Genomic DNA, 18634 nt, shown 5'->3' on the forward strand with positions numbered 1-18634 from the left:
TCATACATTCTGTTCTGCTTTCTTCTTCATTAGCTTTTATCTATGCATTACCTTTGGATACTTTGTTACTGGGTCTGAACCCACTAATCTTGTTTTCTACTATGCCCATCTAGTGAGTTCTTAATTTCATATAATGTTTTACAATTCTAAAATTGCAAATTGAGGGCCAGGCGTGGTGGCTCACGCCAGTAATCCCAGCACTTTGGGAGGCTGAGGTGGGCAGGTCATTTGACATCAAAAGTTTGCAGCCAGCCTGATCAACATGGTGAAACCCTGTCTCTGATAAAAATGCAAACCATTAGCCAGGCGTGGTGGTATGTGCCTGTAATCCCAACTACTTGGGAGGCTGAGGCAGAAGAATCACTGGAACCTGGGAGGCAGAGGCTGCAGTGAACTAAGATGGTGTCACTGCCCTCCAGCCTGGGAGACAGAGCCATACTCCATCTCAAAATAAATTAAAAAATAAATAAAATTTCCATTTGATTTTTTATAGATTCCAATTCTCCTGAAATTCTCCACTTTTTTCATTATTTTGCCAAACTTTTCTTCTATTTTAACATTCTATATATTGATATTTTGAAGCCTTTAGCTAACTACAAGATTTGAATTATCTCAGAGTCTGCTCTTACTGATTTTGAACTCTTGATAATCAGTCATCTCTTCCCTTCTTCAAATGTCTAGTAACTTTTTATTTTATGCTAGACATTTAGAATTATACACTGTAGATTATCTGGATCACGTCAGCTTTTTCTGAAGGATGTTAAGTTTAATTCCATTTGTAATTTACTGGCAGATCACCTACCTGTCAGGGCTTAGTTTTAGGTTTTGCTCAGTTTTGCCCTTTCTCCTAGGGTATGCACTTTCTCGGGTCTCAACAAAAAGCTTAGAGTATTCTCCAATATCTATCCACACTTTGGCTGGGCAAGGAGCCTCTGAACTTTGCTTGATTCCCCAGCCTCCTAGTGGTTATTTTCTGTTAGGTCTCCCAGAGCCTCTCCCTGTGTATGTGCAGATTAGGAACTGACCAAGGACCTGAGGGTCTTTTTTTTTTTTTTTTTTTTTAGACAGGGTCTTGCTCTCCTGCCTAGGCTGGTGTGCAGTGGTGCAATCATAGCTCACTGCAGCCTCAAATTCCTGGGTTCAAGTGATCCACCCACCTCAGGCTCCAAAGTACTGGGATTATGGGTGTGAGCCACCATACCTAACTGGAATTTTAAAGCAAAATTTTAGAGTTCTTTCCCTATGTTCCTTCTCTGGGACCCTGTCCTTCAGATCCCAGCCCTTGGATCTCTGCCTTTTTTGCTTAGTAAGACTTATGCTTTCTGTCTGGGTTTTGTTGCCCTATGCCATTTTAGAAAATGCCTTCAGAAAGAAAGCCAATATAAATGTAAGGCTCATCTCATGTCCTTGCCCTGTCTTAAGGAATATGGCCTTCCTTGGTGCAATGTCCTACCAGTTCTTTTATATATTATATCTAACTTTTGTAGTTGTTTATAGTGCTATAGTAACCTGGATATTGGGCACTGCATCATAGCTAAAACTGAAAGCTCCTCATGGTTATACATTTAAAGTGAAACTATGTTGCACGGCTGTATTGTTTTCTCTAGCCCTGTCTGCAGGTATAGTGCAGGCAGAGTTGGAATTATTTAGTGTGGTGATTTTGCTAAGCAATGACGATGAAATCAGAGAAGGGAAAAGGGCAATGTAACTGCAAACAAGTGATTATACTGCTTCACTGGGGAATTTAAGGAGTAGAATGGTTACATGACATGGTTGAGAAGCAGGAAAAGGTGGCAGAAACAATGGAGTAAAGATCCTGGTAGCATCAAGAAACTGCTAGGTTTGGGGTAGAGAAAGTTAGCTAGAAAGACAGCAAGTGGTGGTCAGAAAGTAGACGGATGAAATAGATTCTGAAAGGATTGCAGTTATTGGTAACATTAAGGTTTAAGGTATGAAGATAGGAAGACTGGCTAAGGTAGAGTGAAAGACAAGATTACACAGGAGAAGAGTTCAAGCCACACGAAACCAAGGTAATAGAAAAATCATCACCATGTGTATTAAGGTGACAGTGAATTAAGACAGGAGAGGAGTTGTGTTGGAAAGGACAAGGATGAGTCATTAAATGAGAAGAACTTATCAGCAAATAACAGCAACAAGACAAAGTGGGTGAAAAAATTTGACGGCATTAGATCTACAGTTGGAGGTATTAGGGAAGAAGGATATGTTAGATAATATGCAAAACCCGTAAGATTAGCAAAACAGTTTTTCTTAAAGACTGAATTTTATGTGATTTCACTCTCAACATTAGGATCTTCAGTAGAAGAATTTGAAAAGTAACAAACTAAAATAGTACTCAATGATAGCTGAATTTCAAGTGAGCTAAAATTTCTTTCCCCTTAGAAACCATTCCTCTTTATTAATGGCAGATATATCTCTTAAAGTACTGGTTTTATAAATAGGTTTTGTTAGGAGAAATAAAACAAGAAAATGATCTCAAAATAATCTACTGAAGAAAAGAAGGCAAATTAATATTTTTAAAAATATACCAGGCTGGGCACGGTGGCTCAGGACTGTAATCCCAGCACTCTGGGAGGCCGAGGCAGGTGGATCACCTGAGGTCAGGACTTTGAGACCAGCCTGGCCAACATGGCAAAACCGTCTCTTCTAAAAATACAAAAAATTAGCCAGACATGGTGGTGGGTACCTGTAATCCCAGCTACTTGGGAAGCTGAGGCAGGAGAATTGCTTGAACCCAGGAGACGGAGGTTGCAGTGAGCTGAGACTGCACCACTGTACTCCAGCCTGGGCGACAGAGCAAGAGTCTGTCTTAAAAAAAAAAAAAAGAAAACAACACCAGTCACACTACTGGAAAAGAATAATTACTTAGAGTATGGGGTGATGACCCAGGATATTTAAGATATGTTTTTTTATCTGAAGGAACAGTAAGAGGCCCTTTTGAAAAATGTCCTGAGAAAGCTGAGGTGAATGTGGGGCATACCTCACGTGCTCACCATATCAAGGATTGTGGCTTTCATTGACTGTTATCCATCTAATGCCACAGAGTAAAGGGAAGGCAGTGGGAAGACGGAGAGGCAGGGGTACTATGAGAAGAAATAAACCTTTCCCCCTTACATTTCTGTTCCTAATAAACTCCTGATAAAGCCACTCATGAGATAACCAAGAGCTAATAAAATGCAAGCTTACCTGGATATGGCACTCTGCCCTTTGTTACCAGTTCTGTCTGTAGAATTCCAAATGACCAGACATCAGACTTTATTGTAAACCGACCATACAGTGCAGCTTCAGGAGCGGTCCATTTGATTGGAAATTTTGCACCTAAAATAATATTGATAATCTTAATTGTTTTTTTTTTTAAATCTATTTGTGTAAACATAGCGTAGGCAGGGCTAATCCTGTCAATATCTCTACTGTAGTTATCAGTGTCAATTCTTTAAAGGTACAAGATACATGGGGAAAAAAAAATTCCTTAATTTTAAAAATTTAAATTGAAACAAAATCACATTTCTTCCTGATAAGATAGCTGATGATATAAAAAATAAGTTGTGGAGACAGAAAACAATTTGAGAAAACAGGCTGAAGCTCTAGTAAGCCAAAAATATGGATTATAAAATGTGTAACTTTTAAGTATAATCTGGCACCTAATAGCTGTAGCTAACTATTGGTTGATGAGTGAATATTCTATTGAGTTCTAATGTCTACTGATTTTCAACTATAATTTCTTTCCTACTTTATATATCTTTCTGGAAAATTTTACTATACTATCATTTTTTTAAAGTCCATGTTAATTTACTCAAACATTTCGTGCATGTCTTTTCTGTGGAAGGCATTATGCTAATCATTACGGAAACCTAAAAAGCACAGCTTTCATTATAAGACACCTATAAAAATTCATAAACTTATTGTAGAAACACATATAAATAAGTTATTGTGGAAAAAAGATTATAGGTGTCTTGCCAAACAGATCAAGTTTCCTTGGCACAATCACAATACATTTCATTTAAAAAGTGGCAACTGGTTGGGCATGGTAGCTCATGCCTGTAATCCCAGCACCTAGGGAGGCTGAGGCAGGTGGATCACCTAAAGTCAGGAGTTCAAGCCCAGACTGGCTAACATGGTGAAACCCTGTCATTACAAAAATACAAAAACGAGTCAGGAATGATGGCAGGTGCCTATAATCCCAGTTACGTGGTAGGCTGACACAGGAGAATCACTTGGAACGCAGGAGGCGGAGGTAGCAGTGAGCCAAGATCACGCCACTGCACTCCAGCCTGGGAGGCAGAGGAGACTCTATCTAAAAAAAAAAAAAAAAAGGGGGGGGGGGGGGGCAGCTACAACATCACTATTATCAGGGAAATGCAAATTAAAACCACAGTGAGATACCACCTTACTCGCAAGAATGCCCATAATGAAAAAGTCAAAAAAACAGTAGTTGTTGGTGTGGATGTGGTAAAAAGGGAACATTTTTGGACTGATGGTAGGAATGTAAATTAGTGCAGCCACTATGGAAAATAGTACGGAAACTCATTAAATAACTAGAAGTAGAACTACCATTCAATCCAGCAATTCCACTACTGGGTATCTTCCCAAAGGAAAAGAAATCAGCTGGGTGCAGTGGCTCATGCCTGTAATCCCTGAGCTTTGGGAGGCTGAGGTGGGTGGATCACCTGAGGTCAGGAATTTGAGACCAGCCCGGCCAACATGGTGAAACCCCATCTCTACTAAAATACAAAAATTAGCCAGGTCCGGTGGTAGGTGCCTGTAATACCAGCTACTCAGGCTGAGGCAGGAGATTACTTGAACCTGGGAGGTAGAGGCTGCAATGAGCCGAGATCGTACCACTGCACTCCTGGCTGGGCGACAGATCGAGACTCTGTCTCAGGAAAAAAAAATCATTACATGAAGATATGTGCATACACATTTGTAGCAGCAGAATTTGCAATTGTAGATATGGAACCAACCTAAATAACCATCCACCAATGAGTGGATTAAAAAAAGTGTGGCAGATATACACCATGGACTACTACTCAGCCATAAAAAGGAATAAAATAATGTCTTTTGCAGAAACTCAGACGAAGCTGGAGTCCATTATTCTAAGTGAAGTAACTCAGGAATAGAAAACCAAATATCGTATGGTTTCACTTAAAAGTGGAGTTAAGCTATGAAGAAAAAAGGCATAAGAATAATATAATGGACTTTGGGGAGTCAGGGGCAAAGGGTGGGGGGTGAGAAGTAAAATACTACATATTGGAGGTGAAACCCCATCTCTACTAAAAATACAAAAATTAGCTGGGTGTGATGGCGCGAACCTGTAATCCCAGCTACTTGGGAGGCTGAGGCAGGAGAATCGCTTGACGTTGGGAGGCAGATGTTTCAGCGCCAAGATCACGCCACTGCACTCCAGCCTGGGCGACAGAGCAAGACTCTATCTCAAAAAAACAAACAAACAAAATACTACATATTGGGTACAGTGAACAATGCTTGGGTGATGGGTCCACCAAAATCTCAGAAATCACCACTAAAGAATGAATCCATGTGACCAAACACCACCTGTTGCCCAAAAACTATTGGAAAAAAAAAAAAAAAGTGGCAGCTAAATTAAGCCTTAAAGAACGGTTAGGGTTTTCACATGTAAAGATTACAGGCTGTGCATGGTGTCTGATGCCTGTACTCTTAGCACTTTGGGAAGCCAAAACAGGAGGACTGCTTGGGTCAGAAGTTTGAGACCAGCTTGGGCAAACAAGGGAAAATTTCATCTCTCCAAAAAACACAAAGAATGGCCAGGTGTGGTGGCTCACGCCTGTAATCCTAGCACTTTGGGAGGCTGAGGCAGACAGATCACGAGGTAAAGAGATTGAGACCATCCTGGCTAACATGGTGAAACCCCATCTCTAATAAAATACAAAAATTAGCTGGGCATGGTGGTGTACGCCTGTAATCCCAGCTGCTCAGGAGGCTGAGGCAGGAAAATTGTTCGAACCTGCCAGGAGGCGGAGGTTGCAATGAGCTGAGATCATGCCACGGCACTCTTGCCTGGCGAAAGAGCGAGACTTTGTCTCCAAAAAAAAAAAAAAAAAAAAAAGAATTAGCCTGTCTCTATCTCGGTACCACTACCACTTTGGACCTGATAATTCTGTGCTGTGGAGGATCTTGCCTGCATATTTCTGTACACTGTAGGAAGTTCAGCAGTATGCCTGGCCTCTACCCATTAGATGTCAGCAGTATTCCCTAGGTTGTAACCACCAAAAATGTCTCTAGATATTGTCAGATGTCCCCTGGTGAGTGGCGGTACAGGGCAATATCTCCTCTGATTGAGAACCTCTGGCCTTAGGCAATAGTTCAATGATTCATAAAGTTTGTTAGGAAAAAAATTAAAACATGTCTGTTGGCATGTCAAAAGAAGTGTAAAGAGGCTATTACTTACTATATGTCTAATGCAAAGGATACTATAGTCAAATTATTTCTTGGAGGAAATAACTATCAGAAAGCCATAGTGGTATTTATTGCACATGATTTTATTCATAAAATCAATGACTCTATGACTCTTCTGAGGGAACCTAGAATGATTCTTATTCTAGAAAACCCTGTATATTCAAAAGAGTTACGTAAGAAAAACATGGAACACGACATTACAAGCTTTTATGTAAAAGCAATTTTACCTTGTCTTGCTGTGTATTCATTGTCTTCAATTAACCTTGCTAAACCAAAATCCGCTATTTTGCACACAAGATTTTCACCTACAAGAATATTGGCAGCCCGAAGATCTCGGTGAATATAGTTCATTCTTTCAATATATGCCATACCATCAGCAATCTTGGAAAGGGAAAAACAAAAAACACAAAACATATGATACAAAGGGAAATAGAGAGAAGACAATTACGGTTAATATCAAATTGTGTCACTGAAAATCATATATCTCAAAAGGTGATGATGGAAACAGGGCACAGTCTAGAAGATACTGGGAAAATCAGAAAACATAATACAAATGCAGGTTAAGGGTGGGCGCGGTGGCTCACGCCTGTAATCCCAGCACTTTGGGAGGCCAAGGTGGGTGGATCATGATGTCAAGAGATCGAGACCATCCTGGCCAACATGGTGAAACCCCGTCTCTACTAAAAATACAAAAATTAGCTGGGTGTGGTGGTGTGTGCCTATAGTCCCAGCTCGGGAGGCTGAGGCAGAAGAACTGCTTGAACCCAGGAGGCAGAGGTTGCAGTGAGCCGAGATCGTGCCACTGCACTCCAGCCTGGTGCCTGGCAATACAGATTGTCTCAAAAAAAAAAAAAAAAAAAAAAAAAAAATGCAGGTTAAATTCAGATTTCAAAAATCTAACACTGGCTGGGTGTGGTGGCTCACACTAATAATCCCAGCGCTTTGGGAGGTTGAGGTGGGCAGATCACTTGAGGTCAGGAGTTCAAGACCAGTCTGACCAACATGGCAAAATCCCGTCTCTACTAAAAATACAAACATTAGCTGGGCATGGTGGTGGTGCATACCTGTACTCCCAGCTACTCAGGACGCTGAGGCAAGAGAATTGCTTGAACCCAGGAGACAGAGGTTGCAGTGAGCCGAGATTGCGCCACTGCACTCCATCCTGGGCAACAGAAGAAGACTGGGTCTCAAAAAAAAAAAAAAAAAAAAGAAAAAAGAAAAAAAAAATCTGACATTACTCTGAAGAGCAAGATTAACCTTCCTAGTATATCTAGTCACCATTAGCAACATAATATCCTAATGTCCTTTGAGTTAGTGGTTAGAAGAAGAGATAAATCACCAGGTTATTTAGTGCCTCTGGACACAAGCTCATCAAGGTCCCTATGAAGCACAATCTAAGATGACCATCACAATCTAAGATGTGGCCTGCATTCTGTTTTTGCATGGCCAGAGAACTAAAAATGGTTTTTACATTTTACTGATTGACTGAGATGGGGGTTTCACTCTGTCACCCAGGCTGGAGTGTAGGGGTGCAATCTACTGCAACCTCCATCTCCTGAGCTCAAACAATTTTCCCACCAGCTGGGACTTCGGGCATGTGCCACCATGACCAGCTAATGTTTGTATTTTTTTTTTTTTTTTTTGGTAGAGATAGAGTCTCACCATGATGCCCAGGCCCCAAAAAGTGCTGAGATTACAGGCATGAGCCATCTAGTACAGCCTGGTTTTTACATTTTTAAAGGGTTGTAAAAAGAAAAAAGTATGACAGATTGGATGTGGCTCACAAAACCCAAAACTTTTTTTTTTTTTTTTTTTTAAACAAAAATGGACTGCCAACCTCCCCTACCATAGAGTGTCTAACTTAGAGGCATGAACCAGCCTGGCATATGCCTGTCGTCTATATATAGTTTCTCAGTATAAAATTTCTCTAAATTGTCAGATTCTGTGGACATTTGGATGCTAAGAGGTTAGATTCCAAAACCAGCATGTCAACCAAAGCCAATAATAAGGCCTCTCAACTACCTATCACATATCTGAAGAGAAACTTTTAATAGTTTTCACTGTATATTTAAAACAAAGTCAGAAGAGTAAAAATGTCCCATTTTAAACTGTATATACCATCTTAATTCTTGTGTTGGACTAAAGTAAATAAAAAATTCAGCATACACTTTAGATTACTAATATTTTCTTTGCAACAGAATTCATCCATTTTAATTTTCTTAAAATTGTCGGCTGAAATATAAATACATATAGACTTTACATCTGTGGAAACATCTATTTTCTAAAAAGAGGTATAATACCGGATTGGCACTGGACTGAGAGTTATATAACTGGTTCTAATACTGGTTCTGTTACCGACAGGGTTATGTGAATTTTAGATACCACTGGTCTTTTGATACTTCAATTAACCTGTAACATTAAGAGCTCCCATTGGATTATCTCTAATATTCTCGCCAGTTCTAAAATTCCATTTGGCCAGGGAATCCCAACACTTTAGGGAGCTGAAGTGGGACAATGCTTTGAGCCAAGGAGTTTGAAACCAGACTAAGCAACATAGAGACATCCCTGTGTCTACAAAAAATATATTTTTTTAATTAGGTGGGCATGGTGGCCTGTGCCTGTAGTCCCAGCTACTCAGGAGGCGGAGGCAAGAGGGCTGCTTGAGCCCAAGAATTCAAGGCTCTTCAAGCAGGAAGCTATCAGTGCACCACTGCATTCCACCTTGGGTGACAGATGAAACTCTGTCTCTAAAAAAATAAAAAATAAAAATAAAATTCCACTGTTTCACTATATAAACTATAATATTCTGCTAAGATTATTCCATATCTTAATATATACTTTCAGTTCAAATGGATACATGTATATATACAGATACCTGAGCAGCCATATCAACTAGTTGTGGAAGCTTCAAATACTTTCCATCTCCTTCCTTAAGGAAATCTAGTAAGCTTCCTGTAAGAGACAGCAAGATAATCATAAAAAATAAGTAAATCTTATATTAGGATCGAAATGAATACTCCTCCACCTGGAATCACAACACAAAACTTCTTAGCTTTTCATTTTTTAAAAATTTTGTGCAGTTTTGGAGTTTCCAAATAATTATCTAGCTCCTAGAAGAGGTTTCTAAGCTGAAATTTTGAAAACTTCTCCTGATAACATATGCAAAAAAAAAAAAAAGCATTAACTTTACCTGACAAGGCATTTTTTACTTTGATCAATATCCCAATTCTGATTCAAAAAGTAGTATTAAATACTTACATATTTTTAAGTAAATCTGAATCAAGAATTCAGACAACTAGGAGTATCTTGGGGGCAGTAAAAACTAAATATATGTGGCTAAATGAGTTGCTGTGGAACTACTTCCCTGACCAACTTCCTCTGGAACTGCAAAATACTACGAATAACAGCAAAGAAAAAGGCTAGAAAAGAAGTCTGATTATGGCTTCTCTATTACTTGTTAAAAGATTACTATGTACTTGAATTTAATCAAGAGAACACATCACACAAACCCAAATTAAGGCACATTTAAAACATAAAAGTGGTCTATTCTCTTCAGAAGTAGCAACGCTATGGAAGACAGGGGAAGGTTGAGGAATGGCTCTAGATTAAAGGAGACTAAACAGAAATGACAACTAAATGGAATGCCTGACCATAAACTGGATTGGGGAAGTGTAGTTGGTGGACTGGTTCAGAGCTAGGGAGACCAATACAGGACAGCACTGGACTAAGAGTTATGTAGCTAGTTCTAATGCTGGTTCTGCTACTAACAAGTTATGTGAATTCCAGGTGAAAGAAAAAACACGAAGAAAATCAGGGAAACAAACAGCAGAACAGTGGGTTTATGCTGGAGTGCACGGGGCAATCAATGAGTTTGGACAGATAAAGAGTTTTAAAAATACAAAGGACTTTTGTTATCTTGTATTCTAAATCTCTCCCGCCTGGAAATAATCCTACCCAGTGGTCTGACAACATATAATTCTATCATGTTCTCCCAATTAATTCTTTTTTTTTTTTTTTTTTGAGACGGAGTTTCGCTCGTTACCCAGGCTGGAGTGCAATGGCATGATCTCGGCTCACCGCAACCTCCGCCTCCCGGGTTCAGGCAATTCTCCTGCCTCAGCCTCCTGAGTAGCTGGGATTACAGGCACGTGCCACCATGCCCAGCTAATTTTTTGTAGTTTTAGTGGAGACGGGGTTTCACCACGTTGACCAGGATGGTCTCGATCTCTTGACCTCGTGATCCACCCGCCTCGGCCTCCCAAAGTGCTGGGATTACAGGCGTGAGCCACCGCGCCCGGCCCCAATTAATTCTTAAGATTAATATACAAAGCTAAATGGACTATTAGGCTTACCGTCATTGTATTTCTTATGCTCCCAATATCTTTTTTTAAATTATTAAAGTCTTTATATATTTGAAATGAAGTCTTGCTCAGTCACCCAGGCTAGAGTGCAGAGATGTTATCTTGGCTCACTGCAACCTATGCTTCCCTGGCTTAAGCCATTTTAATGCCTCGGCCTTCCAAGCAGCTGGAACTATGGGCACGAGCCACCACACCCAACTATTTTTGTATTTTTAGTAGAGACACGGTTTTGCTATGTTGGCCAGGCTGGGATCAAACTCTTGACCTCAAGTAATCCGTCTGCCTCAGCCTGCCAAAGTGCTGGGATTAGAGGCATAAGCCACCATGCCTAGCCTGCTCCTAATATCTTGATTTAAACATCTTCCTTGTCCTTTTCTCCCTGACTTTTTTTTTTTTTTTTTGAGACAGGGTCTCATTTTGTCACCCCAGATGGAGTACAGTGGCACAATCACAGCTGACTGTGGCCCTAACCTCCTGGGCACAAGCAATCCTCATGCCTCAGCCTCCTGAATACAGAAGTACTCAGGAGTACTACATGTGTGTGCCACCATGCCCTGCTAATTTTTGTATTTTTGTAGAGAAGGGGTTTCACACCATGTCTGCAATGTTGCCCGGGTCAGTCACCATGCCTGGCCCTCCCTTCCTTTCTGGTTCATCTAATGTACTCTTTGGAAGGGCATATTTGGGCTGGGTGTGGTTGCTCACGCCTATAATCCCAGCACTTTGGGAGGCCAAGAGTTCCAAACCAGCCTGAGAAACATGGTGAAACCCTATCTGCACAAAAATACAAAGATTAGCTGGGTGTGGTGGCATGCACCTGTAATCCCAGCTACTTGGGAAGCTGACGAGAGGACCACTTGAGCCCAGGGAGGTCGAGGCTGCAAAGAACTCTGACTGCACCACTGCACTCCACCATGGGGGATAGACTAAGACCCCATCTCAAAAACAAAAAGAAAAACCAAGCAAACAAACAAATACCATATTTGGCAACTGTTTGCAGTAGACATTCCTTCCAAAGAGCGCCAGGTGCTTTGGGTTTTTAGGTGTGTTCTGGCTATCAATTAATAGGCTGTATCATTTCGTTTTTTTTTTTTTTTTTTTTTTGAGACAGAGTTTCACTCATGTTACCCAGGCTGGAGTGCAATGGCGCGATCTCGGCTCACCGCAACCTCTGCCTCCTGGGTTCAGGCAATTCTCCTGCCTCAGCCTCCTGAGTAGCTGGGATTACAGGCACGCACCACCATGCCCAGCTAATTTTTTGTATTTTTAGTAGAGACGGGGTTTCACCATGTTGACCAGGATGGTCTCGATCTCTTGACCTCGTGATCCACCCGCCTCGGCCTCCCAAAGTGCTGGGATTACAGGCTTGAGCCACCGCGCCCAGCCGGCTGTATCATTTCTTAACTTTTGGTTTCAATCCCTTTGAGGGGAAAAATTTTCCTATAGCAAACATGTAACTTGTAGTTGTCCATGTCACCACTAGATGGAACTACATCACTGGTCAAGGTAGACTACTGGAGAAGGTGACATAGTGACTACTGCGTATTACTGATTCAAGAGTAAAAATAACAATAACAAAGCAGATCAAACCAAGTAGATAAAAATCATGCCTGTCAGCTTATCTGCTTACTTACTAGTTCCTCTTCTAAAGTATCATTTGCACAGGGAAAAGAGGAAAGAGCATCAATCTTCTCTTTTCTTCCTCCTCCCTGTAACTAACCCTGTTACTGAAGAGCCCATCTTGTGGTCTAGAGTTTAGGAAAATGAAGAAATTTTCATTGAAAGTAGTGGGGAAGGCTGAGTGTGGTGGCTCACTCCCAGCACTTTGGGAGGCCAAGGCCGGTGGATCACGAGATCAGGATATGGAGACCATCCTGGCCAACATGGCCAAACATCCTCTCTACTAAAACTACAAAAATTAGCTGGGTGTGGTGGCAGGCCCCTGCAATCCCAGCCACTCGGGAGGCTGAGGCAAGAGAATCGCTTGAACCCGGGATGTAGGGATTGCAGTAAGCCAAGATAGTGACACTGCACTTGGTGACAGAGGGAGACTATCTGGGGGTAGGGGGTGTGGGGGAAGAAAGTAGTGGGGAGGCTGGGCACAATGGCTCATGCCGGTAATCCTAGCACCTTGGGAGGATGAAAAGGGAGGAATGCTTCGAGCCAGGAGTTCAAGATCAGCCTGGGCAACATAGTTGAGACCCCCATCTCTATTAAAAAAAAAAAAAAAAGTACTGGGGAGAAAAGTTCTTAGAAGTCCTGAATATCGGGAATATGTTTATATTATTTTAACTTTGCCTAATTTCTTTCTTTGCTTTAGTACTAAAAATACAAGTTTCTTTCTGATTTTACCATTTTAATTAAATGTGTACAAACATTTTCTATTTTTACCTTTCTAGCTTTTCCATTTCTTTTAGTCAAACTTAATTAATTTAGCCTACCTACTATTCCTTTTAAACATCACACTATCCTCTGGAATAACCGGATAATCACTAACTATTCCATTAACAAAGTGTCAGGTTTCTTCTATTCAAATGTCTACATAAAAGTCTTAAATCAGAAAACAGTATATGCCAAGTCTACATGCATACAAACAGAAATAAAGGCTTATAAAAATTGTCAACATGAATATCCAAAAAGATACTAATACACGCATACCTTTTGACATAAATTCAGTGACAATGTAAATTGGCTCTTCAGAAACAACAGCATATAGTGGAACAAGTTTATCATGTCTTAATTTTTTCATTATCTGAGCTTCTTGAAGAAAAGCTTCTGGCATCATTGTACCTGGTTTTAGTGTTTTGATTGCTACTTTTGTAGTTCCATTCCATGTTCCTAAAGAAACAACACATTTTATGAATTTATATTTTAAAGGATTTTAGACCAAACTTCAGTAAACTGCAGTTATCTTGAATATTGAAACATATTTTATCATAAATTGTGGCACTTTAATCCATAGCTAAACAATGACAGAAAACAAAAATTCAGGCTTCTTACCCATCCACACTTCGCCAAAACATCCTTGTCCTAGTTTAACCTCTAGTCGCAAAGATTCTCGAGGGATTTCCCAAGCATCTTTTGCTAGACCTTGAGTCTGAGGTTTCACAGTTGGACATACAGTGGTTAACTTGTGGCATAAACCATCAGCATGTTCTAGATCAATGAATAAACTACATTGTAAAATCAATTACAAAAATTAAGGCGCATATAGTGTATCAATGTTTTAATAAGTTTAAACTGTAGAAAAATAAAAACAGAAGTCCTTTCAAGTTTTACTCTTAAAACACAAAACAAAAAGGGAGTTCTCCATAAGAGGCAAAACATGAAGTATACACAAGTGAAACATTTTGTGAAATATATTTTTAAGTTATTATTATTATTTTGAGACAGAGTTTTGCTCTTGTTGCCCAGGCTGGAGTGCAATGGCATGATCTCTGCTCACTGCAACCTCTGCCTCCTGGGTTCAAGTGATTCTCCTGCTTCAGCCTCCAGAGTAGCTGGAATTACACGCATGCGCCACACCCAGCTAATTTTGTATTTTTAGAGATACAATGGGGTTTCTCCACATTACGCTGGTCTCCAACTCCTGACCTCAAATACTGTCTCAGCCTTCCAAAGTGCTGGGATTACGGGTGTGAGCAATCACACCCAGCCTTAATTATTATTTACTAAATGCTTAGTATGCTCTAGTATTGTGCTAAATTAGCACTTTACAAATATCTCATATAAATATAGCTTTGAAAACCTAGGCAACTTTTCCCCCAAGGTCCTGAAGTTAGTAAGTGGTAGAGATGGGATTCAAATCCAGGTTTGTCTGCTTCCAAAGTTCTGCCTTTGTACACGGGCTTTATTAATTCTCAAAGAGAATGCGATCATTAAATGTTACCTCTAATAGCCACTAATTTGTAAGAGGCATACCAAAAATCGAGAAAAAAGTTTAGGAGACTTTTTTTTTTAGATGGAGTCTCGCTCTGTCACCCAGGCAGGAGTGCAGTGGTGTCATCTCAGCTCATTGCAACCTTCACCTCCCAGGTTCAAGCGATTCTTCTGTCTTAGCCTCTGGAGTAGCTGGGACTACAGGCACACACCATCACGCCTGGCAAAATTTTTTGTATTCTTAGTAAAGACAGGGTTTTGTCATCTTGCCCAGGGTGGTCTTTAACTCCTGACCTCAACTGATGTACCTGCTTTGGCTTCCCAAAGTGGTGGGATTACAGGTGTGAGCCATCGTGCCTGGCTTATTTTTAATTTTTTTAATTTTTTTAAAGAGATGCAGTCTCGCTATGTTTCCCAGGCTGTTCTTGAACTCCTGGCCTCAAGTGACCCTCCTCCATCAGTAGCTTGGATTAAGGGCACAAGCCACCATGCCTAGCAGGGGACTGATTTTTTAAATAAGGGAGACACAAAGTCAGGGAACCCTACATTCATAACTACTTGACTTGTGAATTCTGCTCATGCAATCTTTCTTACTGTAAATGAAACATACTCCCTGCTATTCTCACTAAATAACCACATAAATTCACATTCTAACAAAGGCAATTACAAGTGATGCCACTGCTTGGTAACATGCTTGATCAATGTCAAGACTGCTGGTTGACTTGATAGACTCAGTTGGCAGCTAGCTGTCATTCAAGAAATTACCATGGAAACATACCCTCTCCTAATATTAATCATGTGAAGACTTACAGGTGCATTCATATGCCAAGTTGGTAATGAAAAATTTTGAGACAGAAGATTCTAATATTAAATACCTTCAGAGGTCCTTGAAAGACAAAGATGTCTATAATTGCTATTGGTTAATTTTCTAGGATAAGAAAAATACATCATCAGACCAAATTTCATTGGATTTATACTTTAGGAAGCCTTATATGATCCAGCCCATGCAGAGAAAGGTAATCCTTCTGATATAGTTTTTTCTGTTAAATGCTTAGTTTTACTTACTAAGTATCCATAAATATTTGCTTTTATGTTTATTTTCACAATGTATATGTGGCAAAATGAACGTCAATGTAAATACTATGCCAGCAAGATATGAGGACTCAAATGATGACAGTCTAATTTTAGCATATTATCTGAGGAGCACAATGCAAGTATTATTACCTGTTCCTCCTTTTAAAACTAGAATACACCAGACATTTATTGGGGATGTATTATGTGTAAATAAGTGTGTTAAATCTTAAGAGAAATGAGGATATGGATTTTGTCCTCATAAATTAGAATGTGAGAAAATAATTTTTACCTTTGAAATATTCACATACCTGTGTAGTGTTTTACCAATTTCTGCAGAGTATCAAATTGTGCTCTGGTTGTGATATAGTAGCCACCATTGTCAAGTTTCCTAATTTTGTAGTGCTTCACATTGTCACCCCTTACCTCATCCCAATCACGAATAGAGAGGGAATAAGCACCTGGGTGGAAAATAAATATTTTCATTATCTCTTTCTCAAAATACTGTCCCAAGAAATTTTATACTTACACTAGTATAACAATATTCATACCTTTAGTAGTTTCACTCTCTCTTACTAAGAAAATACCTCGTTGATTTCCAGGATTCAGGAGTAATCTTTCAGCATCTTTTCTCCCCATTTTGCCAAAATACCATCTGGAAAAAAATTGTGTTTTGAATTGAAAAGTATGAGGTTCAGAAAAATTATACACAAGTGTCAGTAAGAATGGAGTGGGATAGGTTTGGATGACAAAGAATAGCTAGAGAACACAGCTCAAAATATAGCAAAATGTAAGAGTTTTATTAAATAGTAATATCATAAATATTACTGTTAGCGTATACTCTTATAGTATTTCCATCTATTAACTACTCAATGTGTCTCTTAAAACTCCACCTGTCACAGGAACAGTAAATGGAGAAGGAAAGACAGCAAAATAACAGATCCTTTTTGCCAGAGACAAATGGAAATATTAAGACTACGATAGGAAGAATAGAAGTGGTTCCCTGGTAACAGCGTATTCATCTGTATTCAGTAAGATATAAGCATATCATACCCAAATTATTAGTAACTCTAAATGTGTGTGGGTTTAATTTATAAGTTTTGTGAAAAAAAAAAAAAAAAAAAAAAAAAAAAAAAAAAAAAAAAAAAAAAAAAAGACAGTGTCACCGGGCGTGGTGGCTCACACATGTAATCCCAGCACTTAGGGAAGCCGATGTGGGTGGATCTCCTGAGGTCAGGAGATGGAGACCATCCTGGCCAAAATGGTGAAGTCCCATCTTTACTAAAAATACAAAAATTAGCTGGGCATGGTGGCACAAGCCTGCAATTCCAGCTGCTCGGGAGGTTGAGGCAGGAAAATTGCTTGAACCAGGGAGTCAGAGGTTGCAGTGAGCCAAGACTGCACCACTGCACTCCAGCCTGGCAACACAGCAAAACTCCATCTTAAAAAACAAACAAAAAAAAAAAAACACTGTCTGCTGTGTACTGTGGAAGACCTCACAGAATACTGGAGAAGAAAGACAAAAGAATAAAACAGAAAGCAAGAAGCACCAAAGAAGAACAAAGAGTTACTGAGACACATTACATATCATTAATAAAAGCAAACAAACGTTGATAGAGCACCTATCATTGCAAGGTCCTGTGTTAAGTGTTGTAATATGAAAATAAACTAGTGTTTATGAATCCCAGATAAACTGGTTTGACCTATAAGTAGTACATCACTGAGGGAGAATTTTGACTTTTTAAAAGTTGAAAAATAGGACACAAAACTCCCATGCACCCTACATAAACCCTACAACTAGGTTCCCCAATGGTTAACATTTCGCTTTGTCATACTCTCTCTCTCTCTATATATATATATGTGTGTGTGTGTGTGTGTGTGCATGTATATATATGCTTTTTTTTTCTGAACGAATTCTAAGTTGCCAACATGAATTATTACCTCAAATACTTCAGTGTGCACTTCCTAAAAGAGAAGTATACTTTCCTACATATCTACAATGCAAGCGCCTAACTCAAGAAGTTAACGGTCGTACAAAACTAACCGAAGGTAATTATTTTGCCATGGGTATATTACTTTCGCAATCATAAAATGGTATTAAATCTCTGAAATAGTAAAACTTTAAGGAATGTAAGTCTTTGTACCGGGTGCAGTGTCTCATGCCTGTAATCTCAGCACTCTGGGAGGCTGAGGCGGGTGGATCAACTGAGGTCAGGGGTTCAAGACCACCCTTGCCAACAGGCAAAACCCTGTCTCTACTAAAGATATAAAAACTAAGGCTGGGCGAGGTGGCTCAACCTGTAATCCCAGCACTTTGGGAGGCCGAGGCGGGCGGATCATGAGGTCAGGGGTTCAAGACCAGCCTGGCCAAGATGGTGAAACCCTGCCTCTCCTAAAAATACAAAAATTAGCTGGGCATGGTGGCAGGCACCTGTAATCCCAGCTACTCGAGAGGCTGAGGCAGGAGAATCGCTTGAATGCCTGGGGGTGGAGGTTGCAAAGGGCCGAGACCACACGCCACTGAACTCCAGCCTGGGCAACAAAATGAGACTCTGTCTCAAACAAACAAACAAAAAAGATGTAAAAATTAGCTGGGCATGGTGGCACATGCCTGTAGTCCCAGCTATTTGGGAGGCTGAGGCAGGAAAACTGCTTGAGCCCGGGAGGCAGAGGTTGCAGTGAGTTGACATCGCACCACTGCACTCCAGCCTGGGTGATAGAGCCAAGACCCCGTTTTTAAAAAAAAAAAAAAAAAAAAAATGTAAGTCTTTGTGTCATATGTATGGTATGCATATAGACACCAATATACCCATCCCTACCAACACACCCCCATACATAAACTGTAAGTTAACAAATAAGTCAAGGCAGGGAAT

At 40.0% G+C, this 18634-nt stretch overlaps 1 protein-coding gene across 3 annotated transcripts in view; it reads right to left on the minus strand.

Annotated features, from left to right (window-relative positions):
• Window positions 1–18634, minus strand: part of YES1 (YES proto-oncogene 1, Src family tyrosine kinase) — a 97489-nt gene that overhangs the window by 7330 nt on the left and 71525 nt on the right. For all 3 annotated transcript variants that reach the window (XM_032293258.1, XM_032293260.1, XM_032293259.1), the window contains exons 5-11: window positions 16313–16416; window positions 16073–16222; window positions 13812–13967; window positions 13470–13649; window positions 9326–9402; window positions 6678–6831; window positions 3205–3336 (exon numbers count right to left, since the gene is read on the minus strand). In XM_032293258.1, coding sequence (XP_032149149.1) covers window positions 3205–3336; window positions 6678–6831; window positions 9326–9402; window positions 13470–13649; window positions 13812–13967; window positions 16073–16222; window positions 16313–16416 — 953 coding nt within the window. The remainder of the gene's footprint in view (window positions 1–3204; window positions 3337–6677; window positions 6832–9325; window positions 9403–13469; window positions 13650–13811; window positions 13968–16072; window positions 16223–16312; window positions 16417–18634) is intronic.

The sequence above is a fragment of the Sapajus apella genome, unplaced genomic scaffold (assembly GCF_009761245.1).
Source record: "Sapajus apella isolate SASKATOON/1434 unplaced genomic scaffold, GSC_monkey_1.0 scaffold29, whole genome shotgun sequence".
In the NCBI taxonomy this organism is placed as follows: Eukaryota; Metazoa; Chordata; class Mammalia; order Primates; family Cebidae; genus Sapajus; species Sapajus apella.